Below are 15,733 nucleotides of genomic sequence, written 5' to 3'. Positions count from 1 at the left end.
TTGCTCATTGGAAGAAAAGTTATGACAAACCTAGACAGCATATTAAAAAGCTGAGACCGTACTTTGCCAACAAAGGTCTGCATAGTCAAAGCTATGGTTTTTCTAGTAGTCATGTATGGATGTGAGAGTTGGATCATAAAGAAGGCTGAGTGCAGGAGAATTGATACTTTTGAACTGTGGTGTTGGAGAAAACTCTTGAGAGTTCCTTGGACAGCAAGATCAACCAGTTAATCTTAGAGGAAATAAACCCTGAATATTCACTGGACTGATGCTGAAGCTGAAGCTCCAATACTTTGGCCACCTGATGCAAAGAGCCAACTCATTAGAAAAGACCCTGATGCTGGGAAAGATTGAAGGAAGGAGGAGAAGGGGACGACAGAAGACAAGATGGTTGGATGGTATCACTGACTCAGTGGACATGAGTTTGAGCAAGCTCTGGGAGATGTTGAAGGACAGGGAAGCCTGGCATGCTGCAGTCCATGGGGCCGCAGAGTCAGACATGACTGAGTGACTAAACAACAACAACAAGTTGTATTTGGCAGTGTTTGATCAGAGAAGCAAAACCGTAAGCAATTATGTTAAATAAAAAAATTATTACAGAAGCAACACCAATGCATGAAAATATATATAAAGATTATAGAAAAAAAATTATTACAGGAATTTGACCTTATATAATCAAGGAAGCTGATTAGTTTTTGTTTGGTTCTTGCTTCTGCACCAGGCACTGGATCTAAATTCAGCGGAACAGGCAGCCCAGAAGGAAAGCTGGAAGTTGAGGACTAACTAGAACTTGTATGAGTCTCTAACTGCCCTCAAGCCTCTAGTCAATGATGGTTTGACATGAAGGAGAACCTGACACCCTTTATCACAAAGCTGAACACTAACTTGATGCAGGTATCGGAGAAGCTGAAGAGGTAGTTAGAGGAAGCAGACCTTACTGTTGTCCCAGAAGCTGCATACACTGTCTTAGGATTGAAGAAGCTGTAGAGTGTCTGGCAACAGCTGGAGGAGCTGTGAACCCAGCTGCTGCCCCACACCAAGAGGGTGAGCTAGCAGATCAGCAACACCGTGTGGGCATTGCAAGAGCCCTGTGACCGTGCACTGTCTTTCCAAGAATAAAAAAGAATACGTAGGTTGCTTTATTTCCACCATTCAAGTCTTACCCAAAATGTCTCTGTGTGTGCTCAGTCATGTCCGACTCTTTGTGACCAAATGGACTGTAGCCTGCCAGGCTCCTCTATCCATAGAATTTTCCAGGCAAGAATACTAGAGTGGGTTGCCACATCCTTCTCTAGGGGATCTTCCCGACCCAGGGGTTAAGCCCATGTCTCCTGTATTGGCAGGCGTATTCTTTACCCCTGCACCACCTGGGAAGCCCCCAAATGTCTCTAGTGACCCATATTAACAAAAAACTATGCAGAGAGGGGAATTTGGGGAAATGCAGTTCCATGTTAGCCAAAGTCAGATTCTCTAAAAAGAAACATTCACATCACATCGGTCAAAATGGACATCATTAAAAACTCTACAAACAATAAGTGCTCCAGAGGGTGTGAAGAAAAGGGAACCTTCCTGCACTGTTGGTGGCACTGTAAATTAGTGCAGCCACTATGGAGAACAGTACAAGGGTTCCTCAAAACACTAAAGATAGAGCTAACATATAACCCAGCAAACCCACTCCTGGACATTTTCTGGAAAAAGCCATAATTCGAAAAGATACATGCACCCCAATATTCACTGTAGCCCTATTTACAATAGCCAAGACAGGGTAGCAACCTAAGTGACCATCAACAGATGAATGGATAAAGAAAATGTGGTGTATATATATACAATGGAATATTACTCAGCCATAAAAAGAATGAAATAATGCCATCGGCAGCAGCATGGATAGACCTAAAGAGTATCATACTGAGTGAAGTTAAGTCAGACAAAGACAAATATATGATATCACTTACATGTGGAACCTAAAAAAATTATATAAATGAACTTATTTATAAAACAGATTCATAGACTTAAAAAACAAACTTTTGGTTATCAAAGGGGAAAGGTGGGGGGAGGGATAAATTAGGAGTTTGGGATTAGTAATATACTACTATATATAAAATAGATAATCAACAAGGGTCCACTGTATAGCACAGGGGACTCCAGTCAGTACTCTGTAATAACCTATATGGGAAAAGAATCTGAAAAAGAATGGATATACATATATGTATAACTGAATCACTTTGCTGTACATCTGAAACAAATACAACATGGTAAATTGACTATACTCCAATATAAAATAAGAATTACATTAAAAAAGAAACATTCAAAGACTATAAGTTAGCTTCCCAATTTAATTTTCAATAGCTATAGAGAGGCAAAGAAGAATAATATGTCTTTATGCTATTCCCCAAAGATAGTATTTTTATTCTCATGGGAAACCCATGATTTACTGGGAATGCAATAAACACTTCCCTTGAGAGAATCTGATTTACAAAGGCAAAAGAGTATTTATCTCCAGATTATATTGCACAGCACAGTTTAGGCAGGAAACAAAGGCAATTGCATTTTTCTAGTAGCTGTTTTTTCTTAGTTAAGTATTTTTCTCAGCCCACTCATAGTTAAAAATGTGCATATGAATTCTTTTTTTCTTCTTCTTGAATTTACTTTAATTTTATTCTTAAATTTTCTAAAATCAGTGAAACATCCTGGTAGTAGATCTCAGAGAATCTATTAATGCTTTAAAATTAACAGAGATATTTCAGCCCAAAGTTGCTGAGTTCTGTTCACTATGGTAGATCGCACAATTGCTCCCAATTTTTCACTCCTTCTTGTTTCCCACCTTTGCTGTGTCACTTCACAGCTCCTCTGATCACAGGGAGAAAGTACATTTCTTCAACACCTGCCTTTGGGCTTGGCCATGTGACATGCTTTGGCCAATGGTATGTTGGCAGCAAGTTCTGAGCTTGGACCTTGTGTCTTTCACTCTCCTCTTGGACTCCTGCCATCTCATGAGAAGAGCTTGTTCCAGGGAGTATAGCCCCTCAGACCAGCCTCCCAAATGAGCACACACAGAGTAGAGCTGCCCTACCTAGGTGACCTGAAGATCTGTGAGAACAAATGACTGCTATTTAAAGCCAACGAGTTAGGGGGTGGTTTGCATTTTTGTAGAAATACCTGTTCCAGTTATTTTCTGCTACTTAATCCCCTTACCACTGCCAAAACAAAACAAAATTTAGTGGCTTGCAACAGCAATAACCATTTATTTGTCCACAGATCAGCAGTTTGGGTAGAGCTCTGCAAGGAAGACAAGAGGCTCACTCATGTGACTGGCAAGGTGGTGATGGCTGCCAGCTACAGCTCACTGAGGCTTCTCCTTGGGTTGCTGGCTTTCTCACACATGGTAGCTGTGTTTCAAGAATGACCATCTCAAGAGATAGATAGAAAATAAAACGTGCCTGTTTCTTAAGGCTCAGGCCCAGAAACTGAGCCACTCTCACCTTTGCCACACTCTAGCAGTCAAGCATTCACAGAGCCCATATTAAAGGATAGAGGATACAGACTTTGCTTCTTGAGGAGTATATAAGAATTTCGGGACCTTGTTCTAAAACTGTCACAATATATATCTGATAGACCCTTCTACCAGCATTGGAAAACATCTTTGGGGGTAAAATAATGAAAAGGAAGGAGTGAGGGAAAAGGCAGAAGAGGTACATGAGAGCTATCACCCATCTTCTCCCCTTCTTCTGCAAAGCTTCCTGGTTTTTAATCTAGCAACCTCAGATATTCAGATGACACCACCCTAATGGCAGAAAGCAAAGAGGAACTGAAGAGCCTCTTGATGAAAGGGAAAGAGGAGAGTGAAAAAGCTGGCTTAAAACTCAACATTCAAAAAACAAAGGTCACGGTATCTGGTCCCATCACTTCATGGCAAATAGATGGGAAAACAGTGGAAACAGAGACTTTATTTTCTTGGGTTCTAAAATCACTGCAGATGGTGACTGCAGCAATGAAATTAAAACATGCTTGCTTCTTGGAAGAAAAGCTATGAGCAACCTACACAGCATATTAAAAAGCAGAGACATTACTTTGCCGACAAAGTTCCGTCTAGTCAAAGTTATGGTTTTCCCAGTAGTCATGTATGTATGTGAGAGCTGGACTATAAAGAAAGCTGAGCCCTGAAGAATTGATGCTTTCAAACTGTGGTGTTGGAGAAGACTCTTGAGAATCCCTTGGACTACAAAGAGATCAAACCAGTCCATCCTAAAGGAGATCAGTCCTGGGTGTTCATTGGAAGGACTGATGCTGAAACTCCAATACTTCGGCCATCTGATACAAAGAACTGGCTCATTGGGAAAGACCCTGATGCTGGGAAAGATTGAAGATGGGAGGAGAAGGGGATGACAGAGGGTGAGATGGTTGGATGGCATCACTGACTCGATGGACACAAGTTTGAGCAAGCTGCTGGAGTTAGTGTTGGACAGGGAGGCCTGGGGTGTTGCAGTCCATGGGGCCTCAAAGAGTCAGACACAACTGAGTGATTGAACTGAACTGAACTGAATCTAGCAACAGAACAAAAGAAGAGACCAATATTTGTGTGGCCCACTTGGGAGTTAGAGACATTAAAAGAACTTTGGACTTGAGGAGTCAGAGAGTAGGAATCTGACAAAACCAAATTTTGGCCACTGTGATGTTAAGGAAGTTTAATCAGGTGATTTGGCTCTGTCTATTCCATACTACCTGAGTGAGACCTCTGGAACATTACTTAACCACTCTGGGTCTCAGGTCTTGTGTCTGTAAAACGAAGTGAACAGGATGGTTTTTGAGATTTCTTCCTGTTCTGACACTCTATGAATCATTGTCATTTTCTTTATGACTCTGACATCTAGATGATGGCCTGGACTTTCTATATTTAACTCATCAGAATCTATTTTTGCTACATGCCCTAAATAATGAATGGGATTCCTCAGTAAAACTAAACCTTACAAGGTCTGAGCAATAATGAGCTTCAGAATAATGATGGCTGAGCTGAGTGGGACAGCTATGCTAGTGACTGAGCACTCACTTCTCCCTAATTGGAATAAAATGAAAACATCTTTTCTTCTTCTACTTCAGCAAAGAAGAGACAGACTAACATTTTCAAAGGGAAGTTTACTAAAAGCTAGGGAAACAAAATAGAAGCAACTGTTCCCCAAATAATAGTAATACAAAACTGAAATACTCATTTCTAAATATAGGAAATAAAAGCAGTCAAGAGTTTTTCTGAACTGAAATCTTCTGTAAATAGTGACCTCCTGTCTCTGTGGTGCTATGAATTAATCCTGCTAAGACATGGGTTCAAATCCTATATCTGCTGCTGAATCTTTTACCTGGGTGAAGTTACCAAAGCATGCTGCTGCTGCTAAGTTGCTTCAGTCGTGTCCGACTCTGTGCGACCCCATAGACGGCAGCCCACCAGGCTCCCCTCTCCCTGGGAATCTCCAGGCAAGAACACTGGAGTGGGTTGCCATTGCCTTCTCCAATGCATGAAATAGGAAAGTGAAAAGTGAAAATTAAGTCACTCAGTCATGTCTGACTCTTAACCATGGACTGCAGCCTACCAGGCTCCTCTGTTCATGGGATTTTCCAGGCAAGAGTACTGGAGTGGGTATTGAGCCTTAATTTCTTCACCTCTAAAATGAGAATAATCATACCTGCTATGGTCTGAATATTGATGTCCCCCAAATCCACATGTTGACATCCTAATCCTGTAGGTAATGATGTTTGGAGGAAGGGTCTTTGGGAGGTGCTTAGGTCATGCTTAGGTTAACCTCTAACTTGTTTCCAGATATTCTGTCTACCTCCTTGCTTTACTAGAGACTTCACTCTTTTTGTCTTATAACTGGGAAGATTGCAAAATTTGATTTCTGAATCTCTTCCTTAGACTCCTTTAAGTCTGAACTGCACCACTGTACTTATTTTGAAACCATGCAAATTGGTGCCACTATGAATTTCTGGTCATCAGTATTAATGTATCAAAGAGACCCTTAGCTCAGGTCTTCCAGCTTGCTGGGTTTTCCTGCTCCATGGCAACTATTTCCAACTGCTCATACTCCTGACCTTCTCCTGGGCCATCATTCTCAACAAATGATTTTGCTTCCTACTTCACAGAGAAATTAGAGGCCATTAGTCAAGACTTTTTCTTATGCCCTGTTAAGTCAGTCCTCATCCTTTCATCTTTCCCTGCTGTTATGTAGGGAAGGCTGATGCCTCTGTTCCCTGGTTGTCTGAATCCATCCCTTCCTACCTTCTCAAGAATCTTGCCATCTTAACTCTGCCCTCTATCTTTAATCTTGAAGTTCTCAATTACTAATCAGCATTTAAACATACTCAAGCCTAATTCATTCAAGCAAGACTAAATAACTATAAAACCAAAAATCTTCACGTGATTCCACTGTATAATAAAGACTTTGACCTTCTCAAAAAGAAGTATGTCCATCCCTGGCTCCTGGGAAGTAAACTCTGAGCTCTTGGAATTTCCCAAGTGATAAGACTGTCCTTGTCATTCAAAGCAGGCCCCTAGTACCATGTGAAATCAGCCCAATATCCTGGGAGTGGACAGCTGCAGACAGAGTTCAACCACATGGATGATCAATCAATCAATCATATCTACATAGTGAAGCGCCAATAAAAATTTTGGTACCATAGCTGGGTGAGCTTCACATGTTGGCAATACTCCGTGCATATTTTCACACATTAATACTGGGGAGGTCATACATCCTAAGAACAATGGAGGCTTCACCTATGACCGTCCCAAACTCTGTCCTACATATCATTTACTTTATTTAGCTGGTTCTAATTTGTATCCTTTCCCTGTAATAAACTATGAGTATAATAAGTTTCAATGAGCTCTGTGAATCTTTCTGGTAAATTATTGAAGCTTAGGGGTATTTGGGGAACTCTCAAAGTTACAGTTGGTGTCAGAAGTGAGGGTGATTTTGTGTGGACTCTTCTAACTTTGTAGTTGAACCCCCAACTCCTTGTATTAATAGTTGACATGAGAAGTCTTAGACAGACTTGGTAGTCTAAAGGACTGTGTCCTTAACATTGCAGTTTGTGTAATTTGGGGCACCACATTCCTTTTCCAGCTATTATTGATGTTACTTTCCCCTTTTAGAGTTGAAACACGGTTCTTGGTCTGAAAAAACAATGTTTAATTGAAAAACCTGGAGTATACTACCCCGCTCCCCTGGTTAAGCGGGCTGAAGAGACCGGACCCCTGACATTATCAGAGACACATCGGATGCTCTTCACAAGGCAGCAGGCAAAGACAATACCCAGGACCTCCATAAAGGCAATGCTCAAGCCCGTTGCAATCACCACTTTGCTCCTCAGCCAGATCCCAGTCTTCTCCACACAGCCTTCAGCATGCATCTCCTTTATGCTGAAATTAATCCCACAGCCTTTAGTGATGCTGACACAGTAGGAGCCAGGGACTTGCTTGGTCATGAGCAGGATCTTTTCCCAGTCTGTGTAGTTAGTTGCCCTGCAGCACTTAAAATGTTCCTGCATCCTGTCCATAATCGATGACATGTGATTGTTTTCTGGATAATTCTGTATCAGCTGCTGGAAGTCCTTGTTAGATTCTGACATCACCTTGTCTTTAAGCATATAGCCAGCAATGATCGCAGCCACCTCCACCAGCATGATTAGGGACAAGCAGATGGCAAGCACGATCATAAGACAGAAGTCCTCCTTGCAGGCCCCATAGCAGCCCACAAAGGCCACCAGGAGGAGGCATACACCCATTGCGATGATGACCACGGGCACCGGGGATTCAGAGGTGGCCCCCCGGTTAATGGTCTGATTCACGTCGAGCTTGGCCCCTAAGCCCACAGCAATCAGTCCCACTGCACAGATACAACAGGTCAGCAGAAGAACATAGAGCAAGACCTTGACACATTTCATTCCTCCTTCTGTCGCCATGGCTGCCAGGCTTGGGCTCCAGAAGGCTGTGCACTCTCTTGCCTTGGCTCAGGGGCTAAAATTTGGGGAAAAAAAATTATCTACAAAGTCCATCTCCATTTCCTTTCCTATTCATTCCTAAACCCACAGCAACTGGTTTCTGCCCATATCATTCCAATGATATTCCCACATATCTCACCAATGAGCACCTTGTCACTAAATCCAATGGACAGTGACTTTCTCCTCTGATCTGTCAGAAGCATTCACCACTCCATCTTTGAATGATTTTTATCTCTTGACTTCTGTGATACCACATTTCCTGATTTCCCTCCTAACTCTGGCCACTACCTCTCAGCTTTCTTTTTGGTACCTCTTCCTCAACCTGCCCCACATATTAACATTTTCTAGAGACTCTCTGAATGATTTCATGCATTAGTGAGTCCCAAACCTATAACTTAGCTTTAAACTCACCCTTTGCTTCATTCAAATACCAACATGTTTGTGCATGCATGCTAAGTTGCTTCAGTCTTGTCCTACTTTTTGTGACCCCATGGACTGTAGCCCACCAGGCTCCTCTGTCAGGAGATTCTTTAGGTAAGAATACTGGAGTGGGTTGCCATGCCCTCCTGCAGGGGATCTTCCCGACCTAGGGATCGAACCTGCGTCTCTTTTGTCTCCTGCACTGGCAGGCAGGTTCTTTACCACTAGTGCCACCTGGGAAGCTCATCAACATGTCTACTTGAATTTAAACTAGACTGTCTTCATTGCTCTAGTCTCAGAATATAGAATAGTACCTGGCATATAGTAGGTACTCAGTAAATATTTGTTGAGTGAAGGAATACATGAATTAGTGTGCCATGTCTCACAGGAACTGAGGCTCAATATTTTCATAATTAAACTCATCAATAGAGCCCAAACACACTCCTCTCCTGGAGTTTCCTGTCTCAAATAAATGGTGTCACCATCCACTCTGTTGCCTAAGTTAGAAACTTTGGGGATCATCCTTCAATTTTCTCTCTCCTTCATCTCCACATCCCATTCATCAAAAAGCTCTGTCAATTCTCACTTCCTTAAAATCCTTCATATCCATCTACTTCTCTCCACCTCACAGGCAATACATTAATCCAGTCACTGCCATCCATTACAAGGATTACTCCAGCAGCCTCCATACTGTTCTCCCTTAGGTCTTACCCCTTCTACCCATTCTGCATATTTCAGCCAGAGTGATGTTTCTGGCTGGACTCTGTTAGGAGAGTCTGTTAGGACTCTTCTACAGTTAACCTATTGAGCATTGATTCTTTGCTATTCTTATTATCTTGATTTTTATGAAGTATTTTCTTTCCATTAGCCCTCACATTCAATCAATTATCAACTCCTGCCCAACTGCTGAGCCTTCCCTTCCCCTCCATTCCTCCATACTGCCACTGTCCTGATTTAAGCTTTTACATTTCCTCAGTAGGATATTACAAAAGTCTCCTAACAGATCTCCTTGCTTCTGGTCTTGCCTCATTAAAAATGTATCCTTTCTTCCACCACAGTCAGAAACATTATCTATCATGACATCTGACTGCATCACTCTCTCTAAAACCTCAAATATTTCTCCACTGCTTATAAAAGAAAGTTTAAGCTTCTCAATATGGCATATAAAGCCCTCCATGACTTAGCCTCTGACTATCCTACAAGCTTACACCATTTTCCACTTAATACTTTATCCTTAAAGAAAACTTAATGACTTGTAGACACATACACACATCGAACATACAAGCCATGTTTTTCCCTTCATACCTTTGATAATGCTGTTTCTTTCTGTCTACAATGTTTTCCCCACCTTTCTTTGCTTAAGGGCCTCTTCTGAGATCCTATAATACCTTGAAAATGTCTCAGGTATTATCAGATACCATTATATTGAAATTAATTATTTAATACCTGCACTCCATTAGACAGTTAGCTCTTCAAGGACAAGGACCGTATCCTTAGCAGCGAGCATTGTGACTTAAGCGAGCTGAGATTCTAACTTCTTGGGGAGCCAATAAAACTGGATAGCCAGTTCTCTTGGTAGTAGTTCAGTTGATTTTAGTCAGTGACTCTTGTAGATGGCAGATACCTTTTGGTCATTCAGTCCCACTTCCCCTCATAGGAAACTCCTCTACAATAGGGACCAAAATAATTCAGTTAAATGTGATAGAGCATTTCAACCTCAGACAGCTCTTATTTGTAATGTATACATATGGTCCCTTCTGGCGAAAGTGAAAATTGATAATACTTTCTTAGGAAATAATTTGGGAACACATGTGTTTATGTGTGTTTATATATTTCTTATATGTTTGTTTATATTTTTATTCCTAAAATTTGTATATCTTTATTCCTAGCAATGTCTCTTTCAGAAATCTCTTCTCAGAAAATTGTCCAAAAATCTGGAGAAAATTTATCACATAATAACGTTCATCATGGTTGAATGAATAAAGAAGATGTGAGATACACACACACACACGCACACACACACACACATATATATATTTACACACACACATATATACATACAATGGAATATTCCTCAGCCATTAACAAAGAATGAAATTTTGCCATTTGCAACAACATGGATCTGGAAGGTATTATGCTAAGTGAAGTAAGTGAGACAGAGAAAGACAAATACTGTATGCTTTCATTTATATGTAGAACAAAAAAAATAAACAAATGAACATAACAAAACAGAAATAGAATAGACTCAGATAGAGAACAAGCTAGTGGTCACCAGAAGGGAGAGGGGTGGGACAGAGAGGCAAGACTGGGGAAGGGGATCAAGACGTACAAACTACTAGGTATAAAATAAGATACAAGAATATAATGTACAGCACTAGGAATATAGTCAATATTTTATAATAACTTTAAATGAGGTATAAGCTATAAAAATATCAAATCACTATGCTGTACACCTAAAACTAATATAACTATACTTCAATAAAATAAAGAAATAATAACATTCATCACAGAAATACTCATAATAGAGAAAAACTATAAATAAGGAGAGCTTCCCTCATAGCTCAGTCAGTAAAGAATCCACCTGCAATGCAGGAGTCCACCTGCAATGCAGGAGGTCCAGGTTCGATTCCTGGTTTGGGAAGATGCCCTGGAGAAGGAAATGGCAGCCCACTCCAGTATTCTTGCCTGGGAAATCCCATTAACAGAGGAGCCTGGCATGCTACACTCCATGGGGTCGCAAAGAGTCAGACATGACTTAATGACTAAACCATAAATAGGGAAAAGTAGCGGAATTGTTAAGTAAATTATGGTACATTCATAAAGTAGAATTTAAATTGAGTAATTTTAAGTGAAAAGTCAAGGTATAAAATATTATATTATACTCAATTATAATAGTATTGTATAATATATAGTATAATATTATGCTATATATTATACTATATATAATATAATATATATTATAGATAAGTAATATATAATATATAAATTACACATTTATATGGTATATATATTATATACTATATACTATATATGATATATAATATTATATATATTATTTATATGTATATATATTTATATATTATTGTATATATAATAATATATATTTGTTATTATAAAATTATATGTTATAAATTATATTATATGTTATAATAATATGTATAATATATAATACATATAAGATACTATTATAATATGTTATAATATATTATAATAGTATATTATACTCAATATAATCATATGTATACAAAAAAAGATGTTTAGAAAAAATCCTGAAAAGAAATAGTTGATGATTATGGTTGATAGTGTTCTCATTTTACCTCCCAAATTTTCTACAGTAAGCATGGATTATTTTTACAATAAGAAAAATTGCAGGTTTTGTTTTATTTTGATTTTTGTCAAGTTTTGTTGCTATTGTCTTAAGGAAACTATCACTACTCTCTTAAACAAGTTTCTGGTCTTGGAATTCTCTGACTTCTGAGTCACTTCTCTCTTGCTACCGTGTTTCCACAATTTATCTCCTAAATACAGCCCAGCACACCCAAAAGAGTAGAGTACTTATTTGTGTTCCTTTCCTCATTCCTCTTTGTGCTCACACCCTTGTTACTCTTGCCTCACAGCATTTCAGAGTACACCAGCCTCATCCTTTCTTCCTTAAAGGCTGTGATTTTATGCTTGCTCTACATCCCCAGCAGGGTTGACTAAATTACAGTTCCTGATTTGAAGGGTCTCATATCCCTGCTAAGAGAGCTGTGCATGATAAATAGAAAAATAAGGGTGTGCATAAGGCAACCAAATTAAAAGGAAGAGATTGGTGTTCTCTTTCTGAAGGTATCAGAAAGGCTTCTCTGTATAAATGGATGCAGGAAGCCTCAACATTTTCTCCCTTAGAATCACAGCCTTCTAGCTAATACAAGCGTTTCTTATTTTACAGATGGAAGTGCTGATGTACTCTGAATTCAAGTGATGTGATCAAGGTTTCATAACGAATTAGTAACAGACCCAGGACTAGAACTCAGGCTTTATGACTACCGTGACCACACTTTCCAGTGGTCTACAACTCAGCTTGCTAACAAGAGGACAGCTGCTTTCTCAAGATTTTCAGAAGAAGAGCCCATAACCCAAAGCAAAACAAAAAAACAAAACAAACAAAAGCAGCAACAAAGTAGGATCTGCAGAAACTAATGAAAACAGAAACACTCTAGTTTCTGTTTTGGGGAAAGAGTAGGGACTGTGAGAACTACTTTGACCCTGAGGTTATTTCCAGAGGGCATATTGGAAAAACAAACAAGAGTCAATTACTATTTTGACTCCAATTATCTGGGAAAAAAAATTTAAAACTATTGCCTCCTTTCATCTCTTGAATGCTGTTGACTAAAGGAGTTGCTGATTAGAGCTGTTAGTCAGGAATGCTGAGCAGCTCCGGGCAAGGACCCTGCATTCCAGACTGACCGTGCCCGACCAGGAACAGCAGGGTGAAAAGAAGCACTGAGCACGCATTCCCCACTCTTTGCTACCCTCTGGCAAACAGACTGTGTTTACTTAGATTGCTATAAAAGGTATTTATCTAATTAGAGAGTGTTTTCCCCCTTTTATTAGTAAGCAATTAGACCACACTTTAGTACATTAAGGAGGTTTTGTAAATCCAACTGCAAGCATATAAATTCTGTAATTGTGTAATTGTATATTGGGCACAAAACCACGGATTTTCTTCTATTTTGGCTTGACCATTTTTTTAAAGCAATTTAGGGTTTTCTAAGCTAATGCTTATGTGGCAAGTATTTTTTTAAAGCCTAGGCTAATACATATAATTTAGCCATTCTTTGGTCTTAAAGCCAAACTAGAAAATGACACAAATTCCACACAAACTTGTATCAACTATTTGTCTTCCTTCTTCATCTTAAAGCTTAGGGATATTTGTTTCACAATGTTTTAAAGTACAATGGTACCATAGTATCATTTTTTAGCAAAGAAACCATAAAATTCTCATAGCCAAATCATTCCACAAATTCTCATTTAAACATCTATAGCTCACAGGTATGTGACTGAATTCATCTTAATTAGATTATGTTTGTAAGACAGGAGTGGGAAAGAAAAGTAAAGATCATATCAATTTGAATATTCACTTTGTTATGTTAAAAGTATCAGGTTGAACTATATAATATTGCTAACACTTGGTCATTCTTTATTTACAATGGTACTTTTATGTTTCAACTTCTAGTATATGTGTTGTCTCTAGTTTCCACAAGGACATCATAAATACCAAAAATATAAACCATCTGGTTCATACCCTTAATAAATGATTCATCCACTTATGAAAGGTGTCAAAAGACTTTATAAGATACATTGATAACATATATTACTACCATTTTACTACTAGAGGAATCTTGGGCAAAATACTAGGCTTTTGGAACTCTGTTTCTTTCTCTGACAAATCAATGGATTATACTAAAACTCACAAACTTTTTAAAAATTTCTGTAATAAAACTCCTAGAGGAGAACATAGGCAAAACACTCTTTGACATAAATCACAGCAGGATCCTCTATGACCCACCTCCCAGAATTCTGGAAATAAAAGCAAAAATGAACAAATGGGATCTAATTAAAATTAAAAGCTTCTGCACAACAAAGGAAAATATAAGCAAGGTGAAAAGACAGCATTCTGAATGGGAGAAAATAATAGCAAATGAAGCAACTGACAAACAACTAATCTCAAAAACATACAAGCAACTTATGCAGCTCAATTCCAGAAAAATAAACGACCAATCAAAAAATGGGCCAAAGAACTAAATAGACATTTCTCCAAAGAAGACATACGGATGGCTAACAAACACATGAAAAGATGCTCAACATCACTCATTATCAGAGAAATGCAAATCAAAACCACAATGAGGTACCACTTCACACCAGTCAGAATGGCTGCGATCCAAAAATCTGCAAGCAATAAATGCTGGAGAGGATGTGGAGAAAAGGGAACCCTCCTACACTGTTGGTGGGAATGCAAACTAGTACAGCCACTATGGAGAACAGTGTGGAGATTCCTTAAAAAAATTGCAAATAGAACTGCCTTATGACCCAGCAATCCCACTGCTGGGCATACACACCGAGGAAACCAGAATTGAAACAGACACATGTACCCCAATGTTCATCACAGCACTGTTTATAATAGCCAGGACGTGGAAACAACCTAGATGTCCATCAGCAGATGAATGGATAAGAAAGCAGTGGTACATATACACAATGGAGTATTACTCAGCCATTAAAAAGAATACATTTGAATCAGTTCTGATGAGATGGATGAAACTGGAGCCGATTATACAGAGTGAAGTAAGCCAGAAAGAAAAACACCAATACAGTATACTAACGCATAAATATGGAATTTAGAAAGATGGCAATGACGACTCTATGCAAGACAACAAAAAAGACACAGATGTGTATAGCAGACTTTTGGACTCAGAGGGAGAGGGAGAGGGTGGGATGATTTGGGAGAATGGCATTGAAACATGTATACTATCATGTAAGAATCGAATCGCTAGTCTATGTCCGACGCAGGATACAGCACGCTTGGGGCTGGTGCACGGGGATGACCCAGAGAGATGTTATGGGGAGGGAGGTGGGAGAGGGGTTCATGTTTGGGAATGCATGTACACCCGTGGTGGATTCAAGTCAATGTATGGCAAAACCAATACAGTATTGTAAAGTAAAATAAAGTAAAAATAAAAATTAAAAAAATAAAATATAATAAAAATTTCTGTAAAAGGTATATCACTAATCAAAATTAGGACAAGCTGTAGATAAGGCTATTACGTTAATCAAGTTGAGATCTGTATCATTCTGGAAACAGATCACAGTACTGAATTTTTATATGCTGTAAGAAATCTTTCAGCACATTGAATTAGATAATAAACAACTGATTCACTGATTGATAACAGTACTAATGAGAACCATCATTTATTAAGTACCTATTATGAGCTACATACTTAAGCACCTTTTATACATTATTGCATATTAATTCTTATATCACATACATGAGCAGTGGTGTGCAGGCAAACGGTTACAAGCAACTATGCCAAGAGACCAAAAGCCTTGATTTGTAGTGTTTGCTAATTTCCATGGTGTAAATATTTCCACTCTGGTTGCTTTCCAACTAAACATGGGCTGGCGCAGGAAGAGATGTGCAGTACTATATATAAGCATCCCATTTATGTATTACTTCCACTATACTTGGCTTCTCTGATAGTTCAGTTGGTAAAGAATCTGCCTGCAATGCAGGAGACCCCAGTTCGATTCCTAGGTTGGGAAGATCTGCTGGATTAGGGATTGACTATACACT

The 15,733-nt window shown here is 39.0% G+C and overlaps 1 protein-coding gene across 1 annotated transcript; it reads right to left on the bottom strand.

Annotated features, from left to right (window-relative positions):
- Positions 1 to 7,194: 7,194 nt before the first annotated feature.
- On the bottom strand, positions 7,195 to 7,944 carry LOC128069659 (CD63 antigen-like). Its single transcript, XM_052662777.1, has one exon. It carries the CDS (start codon positions 7,942 to 7,944, stop codon positions 7,195 to 7,197), a length of 750 nt encoding a protein of 249 aa, XP_052518737.1.
- Between the last annotated feature and the right edge of the window lie 7,789 nt (positions 7,945 to 15,733).

Source organism: Budorcas taxicolor, chromosome X, assembly GCF_023091745.1.
Source record: "Budorcas taxicolor isolate Tak-1 chromosome X, Takin1.1, whole genome shotgun sequence".
Classification (NCBI taxonomy): domain Eukaryota; kingdom Metazoa; phylum Chordata; class Mammalia; order Artiodactyla; family Bovidae; genus Budorcas; species Budorcas taxicolor.
The sequence above is the reverse complement of the archived record's forward strand: the minus strand, read 5'-3'. Positions and strand labels throughout refer to the sequence as shown.

Excerpts from the sequence above, each read along its gene's own strand:
- LOC128069659 (XM_052662777.1), bottom strand. The coding sequence starts at position 7,944 with ATGGCGACAGAAGGAGGAATGAAATGTGTCAAGGTCTTGCTCTATGTT.